At 26.7% G+C, this 13,633-nt stretch overlaps 1 protein-coding gene across 1 annotated transcript; it reads left to right on the plus strand.

Annotated features, from left to right (window-relative positions):
- Positions 1 to 496: 496 nt before the first annotated feature.
- Positions 497 to 12,421, plus strand: LOC135924783 (uncharacterized). The gene is made up of 7 exons (XM_065459890.1): positions 497 to 582; positions 625 to 687; positions 729 to 843; positions 883 to 928; positions 968 to 1,009; positions 1,054 to 1,126; positions 12,177 to 12,421. Exons 1-6 carry the CDS (start codon positions 513 to 515, stop codon positions 1,108 to 1,110), a joined length of 393 nt encoding a protein of 130 aa, XP_065315962.1. The 5' UTR covers positions 497 to 512; the 3' UTR covers positions 1,111 to 1,126; positions 12,177 to 12,421.
- Positions 12,422 to 13,633: the final 1,212 nt, after the last annotated feature.

Here is a 13,633-nt window from a genome sequence, read left to right on the forward strand (position 1 = left end):
TATGAAACATTGACATTAAAAACATCGATGCTAACATATTTATATTGTTCATCGATATAATAATGATTCTGGGAAAAAAATATTTTCGATGCTAACATATTTATATTGTTATCGATAAAATAATGATTCTGGGAAAAAAATATTTTAAGAAAATTAAGGAGATTTTTTAGCAGGTCTAGAAAAATAATGCAAAGTATTTTTTAGCCAAAGTATTGTAATTTTTTTAAAGCTGGTAATTTTAAGTAAATTTATGTTATTTTCTTTGTAAGATTATTACAGGTTGGCAACTTGACCGACGAAAACCTTTTTAAAATTTGCCTGTCTACCGAATATCAATTTGATCATATATTTTTTTTTCTAAAATATTAATTTACTTAGAAGAAATTTGGCAATTTTTTTTAAAAATTAGCATCAATTCTCATCTCAACTACCTTCAATTTTCTGTTTTACCAGTCTATTTTCAATTTACCTGTCAGTTTTACCTGTCAATTCTTAATTCACCCCTATATCATATGGTTTTCATCCAAATTATGGATCAAAATGTTATTGATAATGAGGTCACATCTACTGATTATAGCAAAAGTTTATCCATAATATTGAAAACAAAGATGTAATTATTTACAGTTTTTAAAAAATGGGTTATTAAAGAAGATGAAGCTATTGCCGCCAGATTGCAAAATAATGAATGTTTATATCTTTCAACAATTTATTTATTAATTATAATAAAGTTTCAGATCTTTTTGATAAAAATAGGATAAATCGGGTAGAAAATCGAAAAATTATTGATCTAGATACTAAAAAAGCGAAAGAATTGCAAAAAATAGAATCAAATAAAAACAATAAGTTTAAAAATAATGTAAAATATTTTATTATTAAATATAGGAACTGTATAAAGAAGAACCTTGTGCAACATGATCATATTAATTCTGTAAATAGTCTAATAATTATGAAACTTATATTATTTTAGAATTTACAAAAACCTTGCTCACATAATGAACAATCAGATTATGTAATTTAATAATAGTTTTACAGACATTATAATAATTTTATAAGGAACTTGCCTTAAAGTTACAAGAAATAGAAGATCAAAAGGGAAAATCTGATATTTGAATATCTTCTTAAAAAAGTAAATATTAAAGATATGATTATTTTAAATCTATGTATTTTTTGTTTTGATCAATTTTTAACTTTTTATAATCTTTATACATAATTATTTAAACTATCAGATGCAAAAAGTATATACTATAGTCTGTCACTGCCCCAAAAATGGTGGTGGTGTCAAAAATTTTTCTCTTAAATTTTTTAAATTAAGATTATAAATTTATGAAGAAAAAGGATCCTAAAATGCTTCTAAATAAATTAAATAAGGAGAAATGAATAAATAAATAATTTATGTATTCTAAATTACTACCTGAAGATCGTTATTGGAAATCTATGATAAAATTTATTTAACATATTTTGATTAAAGGATGCTATGGGAAGACTATCATATTCTTTTGCGATTAAATAATTTATAATTTCACTACAAAAATAAAAAGGATAAATTTATAGTACATCCTTTTTGGGCAGATAAAAATTCAACAGTTTTTTAAGGTTAAGAAAATTTAAAAGTTTCTGCACCAAGTCCCAATCGGAGTTAAATAATTTGGGATCCAGTTTCTCCATTCTATTTAATAGAATATTTATAGGATTTTTGTTATTGCAACTCATACTTTCTAGTATTACTAAAATACTATGACAACGTGTTGGCACATCTAATTTTAATTTTTAATGTCTTTTCTCATGATTTTTTATTTGCACTATCATCATCAAACCCAAAACAATCTTATAAAAGAGGATCATTATCATCCAGATCTAAAATATGTGAATGATATCGATAAAATGCATTTTCGATATTGATTATATCTTCAAAACTGTTTTGAATCTTAAGGCAACTATAATTTCTCTCACTTTTTTAATGAGATTTCATATTTTATTAAATTTTTTATTCCATCTTACTTACTGTCACTAGATTATGTAATCTATGCCTCAAACATTAATGATGGTAATATTATCATAGTTGAACACTTTTCTTTACATTGTGTCATGTATCCATAACCATTTGAATTTACTTAGACCCTAAATTGAATTAATTTTCAACTTACCTCTCTCGGAAGAATAGTTTTGACCGTATGTTCTTGAGTAACATGATGTGTAGCCAATATATAAAATGCGATATTAAAATTATTATCTATTTCATGAAATGTAAAGGTAATATAATTTCACCAAAAAAGTCATCGCATAAAATAAAATCACATTTTTTAATAATTAAAGTATACTTTATATTATAATTATTTTTCATATTCATAAATAATATATAAAATAAATATTATCTTTAATAATAAAAAATATCACCCCACTGAATTTTTTTATTAATGGCGGCTATAAAAATGAATAAAAAATTATTACAAAAAAATCCTATCTTATTATATAATAATTTTAATTTTATCATCTATGGGAGAAAAAAATAAATAAAATGGGAATTTATCTATGATATAATTTTTTAAGTAACGTGTTACCTTTTTTAAATAGCGAGTAACATGTAGTATTGTTAAACAGCTTGTTTTGAGCCGATTTTTTAAAACGGCTAACTCAATATTTTATTCAGAAAGATCTTACGCAAGCTTGAAGATTTTGCTCATAGAAGAAACAAAAGTCTAGTCACACATTAACGAAATCTCGAGGAAGCCATATTTTCTGGCTAAAATATTGAGTTAAGTATAGAGTAACCGTTACCGTATTTCCTTTCAAACATAACGAAACGCCTTTTTGAAGTGGCGTATACAGCACTATTAGAATATAGTAATATATAAAGTAATATATTATATTACTTCTGATTTTTTTCTTACTATGCAACACTAATATTATTAAATTTGAAGCCAGGATAAACAACTCCAATCCAATCATACCTGATAAGCCACACAAGCCAACCCATAAAAGTTGCTCAATATATCCGCTTGATGGATCAGATTGTTTGACAGAAAATATTTTTTCAATCACTAAAATTTTTTAATATCTGAAAGGGTCTATGAATTTGGGGTATGGTAAGAGTTGGCTCTTCTGCCTTTTAGTTATCACAGCAGAAATAAATACCTACTATTTATTTTATAAATTAATAATGATTTCAAATTTTCCTTGACGTTATATTTATCTACCATTTTAAAATTTCTCAAATTATTTGAAACTTTTTCATACTAAATTAAAATATATCAAAAAATGACATCGATATGATTGAGACTATGAGAATATTTGAAAGCATTATATCTGAACTTAAGGAAATTAGGTGAATTTCATATATTATGTCATTGTTGAGACAAAAGCAGAGCTCTATGAATTTATTATTTATCTATCTTGACTCGCAGCAAGGCTAACCCATCGTTCCAATATTAATATAGGGTCAGTCGAAGAATTCCATAGAATAAAACTCTTTGTCCCTCTCTTGATGAATACTTTTATAACTAAAATGAATGAAAATTTCTTAATTAATTAGGCAGCACTTACAAATCTGCAAATATTATTACCGCAGAATCCTATCAAATCTATTTCAAATCTCGTTAGAAAAAAAATTAAATATTAAGCAGATTTTTATTGTGAGGATGTTATAGTATCCCATGCATTGTTAGTTGAATGCAAACTATGGTATAAAAGGTTAAATATGGTTTATAATGTTCCAAAAAATGCTATATATTCTTCGAATAATTTCAAACACACTTAAAACTAGTGTTGTTAATTGGTTGGTTGTATAAAACCAAGACCCGGGGTTTTGGTCTAAAAATTGACTAAACCAACTCTGAGCACAAACCCCGAGCACAGACCTTTGGCTCAGACCCATGGTCGGACCCTTGGTTTAGATCCGTGGTCGGACCCTTCAGACCCTTGGTTAAGATACGGGGTTGTTTTTATTGTTAGATAATATAGCCCTGCAAGCAAGTCAGTTTCGGGATAAAAAAATTTATATCTGGTCGAGTTATGGTTTAATTTAAAAAATCCAAAATTATAGCTTACTGAGAATAAACGAAAGAAGATAAATACTATGAAATTAATATAAAAATTAAAATTTTTAGTTAAATAAATTTAAATATTTTCAGACTCAGGGCTAAAGAAAGGAGGAAGGTGCTAGTAGTGCCTAAAAATCAGGTATATATCAATAACTGAGATAGGGTTTTAGAATAAGTTACAATGGGCTCAGGCTAAATAAAAATTTAATTTGCATAGCCTCTACTTGGGTAGAGTAAACATGTTTTTTTAATCACAGTTAGTGTGATTTTGTAGCGAAATATACAAAAATGAAATTTTTATAAGGAAAACTAAGAAAAATTATAAACCTTATTTAATAATCTTATTCTAATTATAAATAAAAAAGCTTTATTATTTTATTCTACATTAATCACAATAGTGTTGTTAAAAAGCCTGATTTGGGTCGATATTTAAAACGGCCCGTTAATATTTTAGCTAAAATAATTTTATGTAAGTATTCATATTTGGCAAATTGAGCGTTTTGAGCAAAAGCTTTATATAATTACTAGTTTACGGTTATTTACGCATCTTCAACTAAACTTTTATGGGATTTATAGGATACCTATTTTAACTTTACAAAATTCTTGAGTGAGCCGTTATAGCTAAAAATTCAAGCATTAATAACATTGGTGTGAATGTGAATAGCAAAACAATACATGTAGGTTTGTGCTTCAACATATACTATTTTTTTCCCACATAAATTAAAACAACTCAGAACAATTTTTACTGAATTCCCAAAAGTTCATTTTAGGTAAAAATTTTTATTTTCATAATTGAATTGCTCAGATTTCAACTATTTTTATATAAGGAAGATTTTTACAGTATTAAAATTAAAATTAAACATGAAAGGTAATGAAAATATTTTGTGAATGTTATTATCCATCAAGGTTCTTTGGTCTAACTAATTGCTAGGAAGATTGGGAGGGGAGGGTTGTAAAAATTTCTCTATTGCTAAAGAGTATTAAATTAAAGCTGATTAAATTTTTTTATTTAATTCATTAAAGTCACATAAGAACGAGTATAAATATATTTATTTTTAAAATTTGATGAATTAAATAAAATATATATTAATATTACAATAGAATACAAATACAATATTAAAAATTAATATTTCCTTTTTTTCTAATATCATAAACAGGATCAGAATTCAGGAATATATCCTGCTTGTAGTTGTGGATATAGATTTCATCATATAATACCATCCCTAAAAAATATTTAAAATTATTTTAAAATATATTTAGAAAAATGAATTATATTAAAAAATAAATAACAACTATGCATAAAAAATTTTACCATATATCATCATGAAGAGCTATATCTATATCCCAGGATGATAATGAAATGCATTGTTTAAGGGTGGAGGGAGCCATCCTGTTCCTCAATTTCGTAATAGTATTTCCGGCAAGAGAAAGGGTTCTTTCAGATGCCACGGAAGTTGTTTGTTGGCATAGAAAGTCTTTCGCCATCGTAGCTAAATGAAGAAATCTATCTGAATTCCCTATCCACCAATCTAGCACATTTGTTGTTTCGGGCGCTACAGGTTCCTGAAGATAGGTCAATATCTGATTATTACTATCACCATTTGATGATACTTTTCTAAAGAGAAAAATTTTAAAAAGAAAAATCAGAATATATAATTTATATTAATTATATCAAAATCAAATATACCTCTTTTTCAATCCCTGCAGTAATGAAATAGATTTAAGGTTAGATGGATTGTTATTATTATTGAATGAGTACTCATCAAATGGATCTGTGATATATTATGCATAAACATCTTTGAATATATCCATATTCATAACTGCTGCATCTTTCTTTAAATTAGCCACAAGTGTATTTTTAATCCTGGGATCTAATATTGATGCAACATAATTGTGAGGTGGTAATATATATTGGCGATATTCTTCATATTTATTTTTCATTAATGAAGCAGCTTATTGAAACGTCAGAATTTCCTATCTCCTGATTTTTCAAAGTCTCCAGAATATCATTGTAGAATAGTATGGCCATCCCTATAGTTGGGGATTGCGCGCTAATTTCTACGGTTATTTGATAAAAAGGTGTTAGAAATTCTTCTAAATTAGTGAAGAAATCAAAATTTTGAAGACAAATCGGTCTCAATTAATCCAAGGTCGCTGAGATGTAATATTGCATTGACATTCTATAAAAATATATATAAAAAATTAGATATAATATACAAAAATATTTTTATTTTATACCTTATTAATGGCTTTTAGCATTAGATATACGCTATTCCATCTTGTCTTTACGGGAAGAGGTATTTTTGTTGCCCCATTAAAAGATTCATATGTCTGCAACAATTTTGGCGACATATGTAATTTGGAAACTAACTTTTCTATATTTGATAATTTATCATCAAAATATATTAAACCCTCTTTGACAATAAGGTTAAGTATATGGGCCATACAACGATGCCCATATAAAACGCCTTTAAAATTTACTTCATTATATTTCTTAATTATTTCAACAGCCTTGATAATATTGCACCCGTTATCATGAGTGATAGACATAATTTTATCACTAATTTTAAAATCATTTAATGATGATATCAAAAGGGATGATATTTCGTCTCCTGTATGTGGATGGGGGAACGATAACATATCCAAAATTATATTTATTATCTTCCACTCTTGGTTGATATAATGTAGTGTAATTGAACAGAATGAGGATCCATTAGGAGTCGTCCATGCGTCACTGGTTATTGAAAATTTACTCTTATTTTTTTAAATTTTTCAATAAGATGTGTTTTAGACATCTCATAAACCTTCCCTAAATTCTTAGAGAAGGTTTGCCTACATCATATTTTCAAATGGCTATTTAAATAGTGTATCATTTTCTTAAAATGTTCATTATCCACTAAATTGAATGGACAGTTGGTTTTAATTAAAAAAATTAATATTAATTTGTTCATATATAGGTTTTCATGTATTAGGGGCTTTCTTATTCCGGCCATTGTATCTTGGGCTTTAATTTGAGACAACTCCGTAAACATTGTCGAGTGCACGGTCTTGAGGTGTCTCTTTAGATTAGCGTAAAAAAATATATGTTAAAAATACTACAAATATGAACTATAGTGCCCACAAATTGAACGTTGCAACGCAGCGTTTCAAAACGCAAACAATGCATTTTAAATGCATTCGTTCAAATTGAGAACATTTCCATTTTTCATTTTAAATTATTTTTTAAAAGACAAACTTGCTTGCGTTTTTCAAAACTTTTTAAATTTTGAAGTGAAAAAAAAAATAAGAGTAAATTTTCAATAACCAGTGACGCATGGACGTCTCCTAATGGATCCTCATTCTGTTCAATTACACTACATTATATCAACCAAGAGTGGAAGATAATAAATATAATTTTGGATATGTTATCGTTCCCCCATCCACATACAGGAGACGAAATATCATCCCTTTTGATATCATCATTAAATGATTTTAAAATTAGTGATAAAATTATGTCTATCACTCATGATAACGGGTGCAATATTATCAAGGCTGTTGAAATAATTAAGAAATATAATGAAGTAAATTTTAAAGGCGTTTTATATGGGCATCGTTGTATGGCCCATATATTTAACCTTATTGTCAAAGAGGGTTTAATATATTTTGATGATAAATTATCCAATATAGAAAAGTTAGTTTCCAAATTACATATATCGCCAAAATTGTTACAGACATATCAATCTTTTATTGGGGCAACAAAAATACCTCTTCCCGTAAAGACAAGATGGAACAGCGTATATCTAATGCTAAAAGCCATTAATAAGGTATAAAATAAAAATATTTTTGTATATTATATCTAATTTTTTATATATATTTTTATAGAATGTCAATGCAATATTATATCTCAGCGACCTTGGATTAATTGAGACCGATTTGTCTTCAGAGAATTTTGATTTCTTCACTAATTTAAAAGAATTTCTAACTCCTTTTTATCAAATAACCGTAGAAATTAGCGCGCAATCCCCAACTATAGGGATGGCCATACTATTCTACAATGATATTCTGGAGACTTTGAAAAATCAGGAGATAGGCAATTCTGACGTTAAGAGAAGCTGCTTCATTAATGAAAAATAAATATGAAGAATATCGCCAATATATATTAACACCTCACAATTATGTTGCATCAATATTAGATCCCAGTATTAAAAATACACTTGTGGCTAATTTAAAGAAAGATGCAGCAGTTATGAATATGCCTATATTCAAAGATGTTTATGCAAAATATATCACAGAGCCATTTGATGAGTACTCATTCAATAATAATAACAATCCATCTAACCTTAAATCTATTTCATTACTACAGGGATTGAAAAAGAGGTATATTTGATTTTGATATAATTAATATAAATTATATATTCTGATTTTTCTTTTTTAAATTTTTCTCTTTAGAAAAGTATCATCAAATGGTGATAGTGATAATCAGATATTGACCTATCTTCAGGAACCTGTAGCGCCCGAAACAACAAATGTGCTAGATTGGTGGAGAGGGAATTCAGATAGATTTCCTCATTTAGCTACGATGGCGAAAGACTTTCTATGCCAACAAACAACTTCCGTGGCATCTGAAAGAACCCTTTCTCTTGCTGGAAATACTATTACGAAATTGAGGAACAGGATGGCTCCCTCCACCCTTAAACAATGCATTTCATTATCATCCTGGGATAGATATAATGGCTCTTCATGATGATATAAGCTAAAAAAATTTATGCATAGTTGTTATTTATTTTTCTAAATATATTTTAAAATAATTTTATATTTAAATATTTTTTAGGGATGGTATTATATGATGAAATCTATATCCACAACTACAAGCAGGATATATTCCTGAATCCTGATCCTGTTTATGATATTAGAAAAAATGGAAATATTAATTTTTAATATTGTATTTGTATTCTATTGTAATATTAATATATATATTTTATTTAATTCATCAAATTTTAAAAATAAATATATTTATACTTGTTCTTAAGTGACTTTAATGAATTAAATAAAAAAAATTTAATCAGCTTTAATTTAATACTCTTTAGCAATAGAGAGGTTTTTACAACCCTCCCCTCCCAATCTTCCTAGCAATTAGTTAGACCAAAGAACCTTGATGGATATATACCAATTGATTTTTAGGCACTACTAGCACCTTCCTCCTTTCTTTAGCCCTGAGTCTGGCACCTTCCTCCTTTCTTTAGCCCTGAGTCTGAAAATATTTAAATTTATTTAAATAAAAATTTTAATTTTTATATTAAATTTCATAGTATTTGTCTTCTTTCGTTTATTCTCAGTAAACTATAAATTTGGATTTTTTAAATTAAACCATAACTCGACCAGACATAAATTTTTTTATCCCGAAACTGACTTGCTTGCAGGGCTATATTATCTAACAATAAAAAAAACCCCGGATCTTAACCAAGGATCTGAAGGGTCCGACCACGGGTATGTGCTCCGAGCAGGCCTGAGCACAAAATTGGTTCGTAAATTTTACAACCAAGCAAATTAACAACACTACTTAAAACTGTTTTCCTAATGTATAAAAATTATTTTATATATTTTTCTACCAATGAAAAATCATTTCCTTCTTTAACAAAAATTAATATATACCTGAGAAATACTGTTGCTAAATGGCTCGATTTGAGCAGATTTTTAAAAACCAGAAAAATATTGTCTGCCTCGAGATTTCGCTAATAGATATCCAAACCTTGTACCATCTATGTGCAAAATCTTGCTTGCGTAATACTATTTTTGATAATACATTTAGTCACTTTAAAAATCGGCTTAAATTGAGGCGTTTAACTACATTATTAAGAAGCAGCGAATTCCTACGTATGCGCCTGCACGTACTGGTATCATTGAGACGATTATTAGATTGCAGAGAGATCAATACATGTATAGTCAGTTCCATGTCTTCTGAAAACTGGACCAGGGAATAAAGAATATTCCATCTATGCCTTTGATGTTTTGGAGGTTAGTTAACAATAAGGTGGGGGGCATAGATACTTTTTAAAGGCTTTGCGGATTGAAGTCATATTTTGGAAAATTTACAGTGTAATGGTAATTTCCTTTGGTATCTAAAATTCCGATAAATATTGGCATTCTAAAACCTATTAGTAATTTAAAGAGACTTGAAGACCCGGGTACACGAGCCGGGCTTAATTTTTTTAAAATATACCCACACCAGGACTAAATTTTTTGTTTCTAACGGGTCAAGCCAAATATTTTGTATTATAGATTGATATATCACCATCATTTACTTCTCATATACCAATTTCCAATTCAAAAATTTATATATCTCATTAGAATATTTGTAACTAGTTAATAGTAGAAATAAAAATTTTTTTTAAATTATTCAGTAATTATGATAATTTTGTTATCTGCAAAACAAACTGCATAGTGTCGATTTGTTATATCCTATTGGGCCAAAAAATTTCTTAAAACATATGTCTTAAAAAATATTTTTATATACCCTGGTCGGGCCGAGCCTGAAAATATAAAACTCGGGCCGACTAGCCGAAAATTTTAATAATAGGGTCAGGCCTCATTTTTGTGGGGTACTTCTGTAGTGCTTTGTTAATTAGAAATCAGAGGAATGGTCAAAATGGAGAGCTAGAAATACTGTTATATTTTTACCGAAACACCCTTCTTTTTTTTAAATTTGGTCAAAATTTTTAAATGACTTGTTAAAATTATTTAAAAGTTTTTTTTTAAATATAAATAAAATCATTGTATTATTTAATATGGCTAATGTTGTTAATTCGTCAAGTTCTTCTTATCACGGGCAAAAAGTTGTAGTCCAGTTTCCCGACAGAAAACTTTGAACAACCAAATTAGTAGCGCTATTTATTATTTTTAAGTAGGATATTTTTTTTGTTTACTATTAAAAAAAAATATTAAATTTATTTATTTGTAGGAAACATGGCGTCATATTGGGGAGTAAAACTTAAGAATAGAATATAATTTATTTTACAGCATCCGTTATTTTATTAAAAATTAAAACGGGGTAAATAAATTTATGCCCTCTTTAAATAGTCGACTAAATTAATCTAGTAATTTTGGTCGCTTGGAGTTGATGACGATTTTTCTACTAAAAATCCAACTTGACTTGTTGTTTTTAGTCGACTAAATTTAGTCATTTAACAAAACTAAATAAGGCTCATAAAATATTATTTCTTCTATGTGTTTTTGCTATTTAATTTCAAAAATTATGTGCCACCACAAAGAAATAATAAATTTATCAAAGATACCACTTTTCCACTATTACATGATTTTTTTTAAATTGCGGGATTTGATAAGAATTGGAAGTTATAATTTGTCAAGGTCAGTACATTTTTTTTTCTAGTCAGATTTTTGTAATGAATATGAGTTTCCTCTATTTAGATCAAATTTGATAAGATGTGGCACAGTTATAAGAATCTCCTTGATTTTATCGGAGGCCATTTAGCGTCTAATTTAATTCATTTTAATCGAAAAATTACCTGATCTTAACAAAAAATTATAAAGTATGGGCTATGGAATTAGGCTAGGATTATATTAAATGTTCTTATAATTTTTAAACCATTTATTTTTATTTTATAGAAGTTTAAAAATATATATATATATAAATAATATTCAGAGTTTAGGCATACACATTTCATAACCACAATATTGTTATAGTTTAATAGATTTTTCAACAATCAACTATTATTTGACCGAAAAATATAAGTTATAATTTATAAAATGAATTTAGAATTATTTTAATTGAATTCGATTAAGCATTCTAAAATAAAGGAAAGAGGGTAAAGATTAATAAAGAGAAGGATATAATTGCGTTATTGATTATTATTATACCGTCGGCCTAGAATTGGAGTGCTCCATTTGCGCAAATGTTTAAAATGTAAAAATCAACATTAAAGTTTAAAATCAAATATAGGAAAACCTTAGATCAATTTTGACAAAGCTATAACATTGGAAAAAATTAATATTTCTTAATCTAGTTTTTATTTTTATATATATTAAAAATAAATATTATCCACATCTAACTCAAAAATTTTAAAAATGTCGAGTGGAGCACTCCAATTCTAGACCGACCATACTATATTATTATTTTTATTTAAAATATTATATTTTTTATAGCAAACTCAGGAGACTCTAACGTAATTCAAATTGACCAGTGAAATATTGATTTATATACTATTAGAATAATATATTGTTGTATTTATATAAAGAAAAATATATTTTATACATTTTGTACCAAAATAATGCATTAATAATATATTACTACTACTACCATGTATATATTTAATTTTAGTAAAAGATAAATATTATAATGATCCCAATAGCTAATTAATTATCTAAAATGTATTATATATTTATAATAATAAAATAATTATAAACAAATAAAATGGCTGTTGATTCTCTCTTCTAATTTATTTACTAATAAATAATTATACCATATATCTATTATGACTCCCTAAAGTTATATTACACAAACAGGGTTGGACAGTGTATTCAAATAAAAATACACTTCAAAAAAAGAGTAATTGAATATAAATTAGACATTCACAATATGGGTGCTCTTTACCTCTGAAAATATTTATTCTAGTCTGAAAATTAACGAGCTATACTAAGCGTGCAATAATTATCCAGTACACCTAATAGAGAATAGCAAAAAAAATATTATTTCTAAAGCCTTTATTTTGTTGAAATGATATATTTTATTTTGCTTTAATTTTAATGATTAAATGGTCTGCTACTATGATCATTCATTCATAAATACGATTACCTTTTCCTACATTTTATTTTTATTATTATAAAGAAAATCACGAAACCTAAATCTTCATTATTACTTATTTTTCATAAGATATAATTTTTAGATTTTATAAAACCAGGAAACTTTAGTTAAAAAATATTGACCAGGTTAGTATTGAAATTTTTGCAATTTACAGACCTCAAATATAAATGCATTAGAATTTTTTTAATATAAAAACTAAATATGTCCAAAAAGAAATTCATGAAAAGTATTTAAATTTAAAATACAAATATTTTTTGGAAATTTATTTATATAGATATATATATACACAAAAGTAGTTATAATTTTATTGCATTTTCTATATGTGTATCGTATAATAAATTGTAATAGGATAAAATGCTCAATTTTTTTATTTTATGTTGGACGTGGGCAGCGTCTACATGACTAGATTTTCACTAATGGCAATTCGCCCCCAAGGGCGGCGATGTTTTTACACTATTAATTATACCTTTTTAATTATAAGGTAATCTTCTCATAAATTTTAAAAAGAATAATTTAAATTATTTTAGTTCTACAACCAACTCAAAATATTGTGTAAAAATTATTTTTTTTAGATCATGAATTCAATTAAAACCGCCTCATTTACAATAAAAGCATTATTATAGTATATTGTTTGGCATGAATATGAGTTTGCTGAGAATCTCTAACGCTTTTAAATGTAGAAAGTTTTATTTGAAAAATAATGTCTCAATGTTTGCAATATATAGATTTGGACGATTATCAGCAATATTATTGATTATAATGGGTAGTGTTGTTAAACGACTCGTTTTGAGCCTATTTT

This window comes from Gordionus sp. m RMFG-2023, chromosome 2, assembly GCF_954871325.1.
Source record: "Gordionus sp. m RMFG-2023 chromosome 2, tfGorSpeb1-WG-v2, whole genome shotgun sequence".
NCBI lineage: Eukaryota > Metazoa > Nematomorpha > Gordioida > Chordodea > Parachordodidae > Gordionus > Gordionus sp. m RMFG-2023.

Coding starts and splice junctions, on each gene's coding strand:
- LOC135924783 (XM_065459890.1), top strand. CDS start 513: ATGGTTTTCATCCAAATTATGGATCAAAATGTTATTGATAATGAGGTC. Junction 844..882: donor GAATCAAATAAAAACAATAA/GTTTAAAAATAA, acceptor TATTAAATATAG/GAACTGTATAAAGAAGAACC. Junction 929..967: donor AACATGATCATATTAATTCT/GTAAATAGTCTA, acceptor ATATTATTTTAG/AATTTACAAAAACCTTGCTC.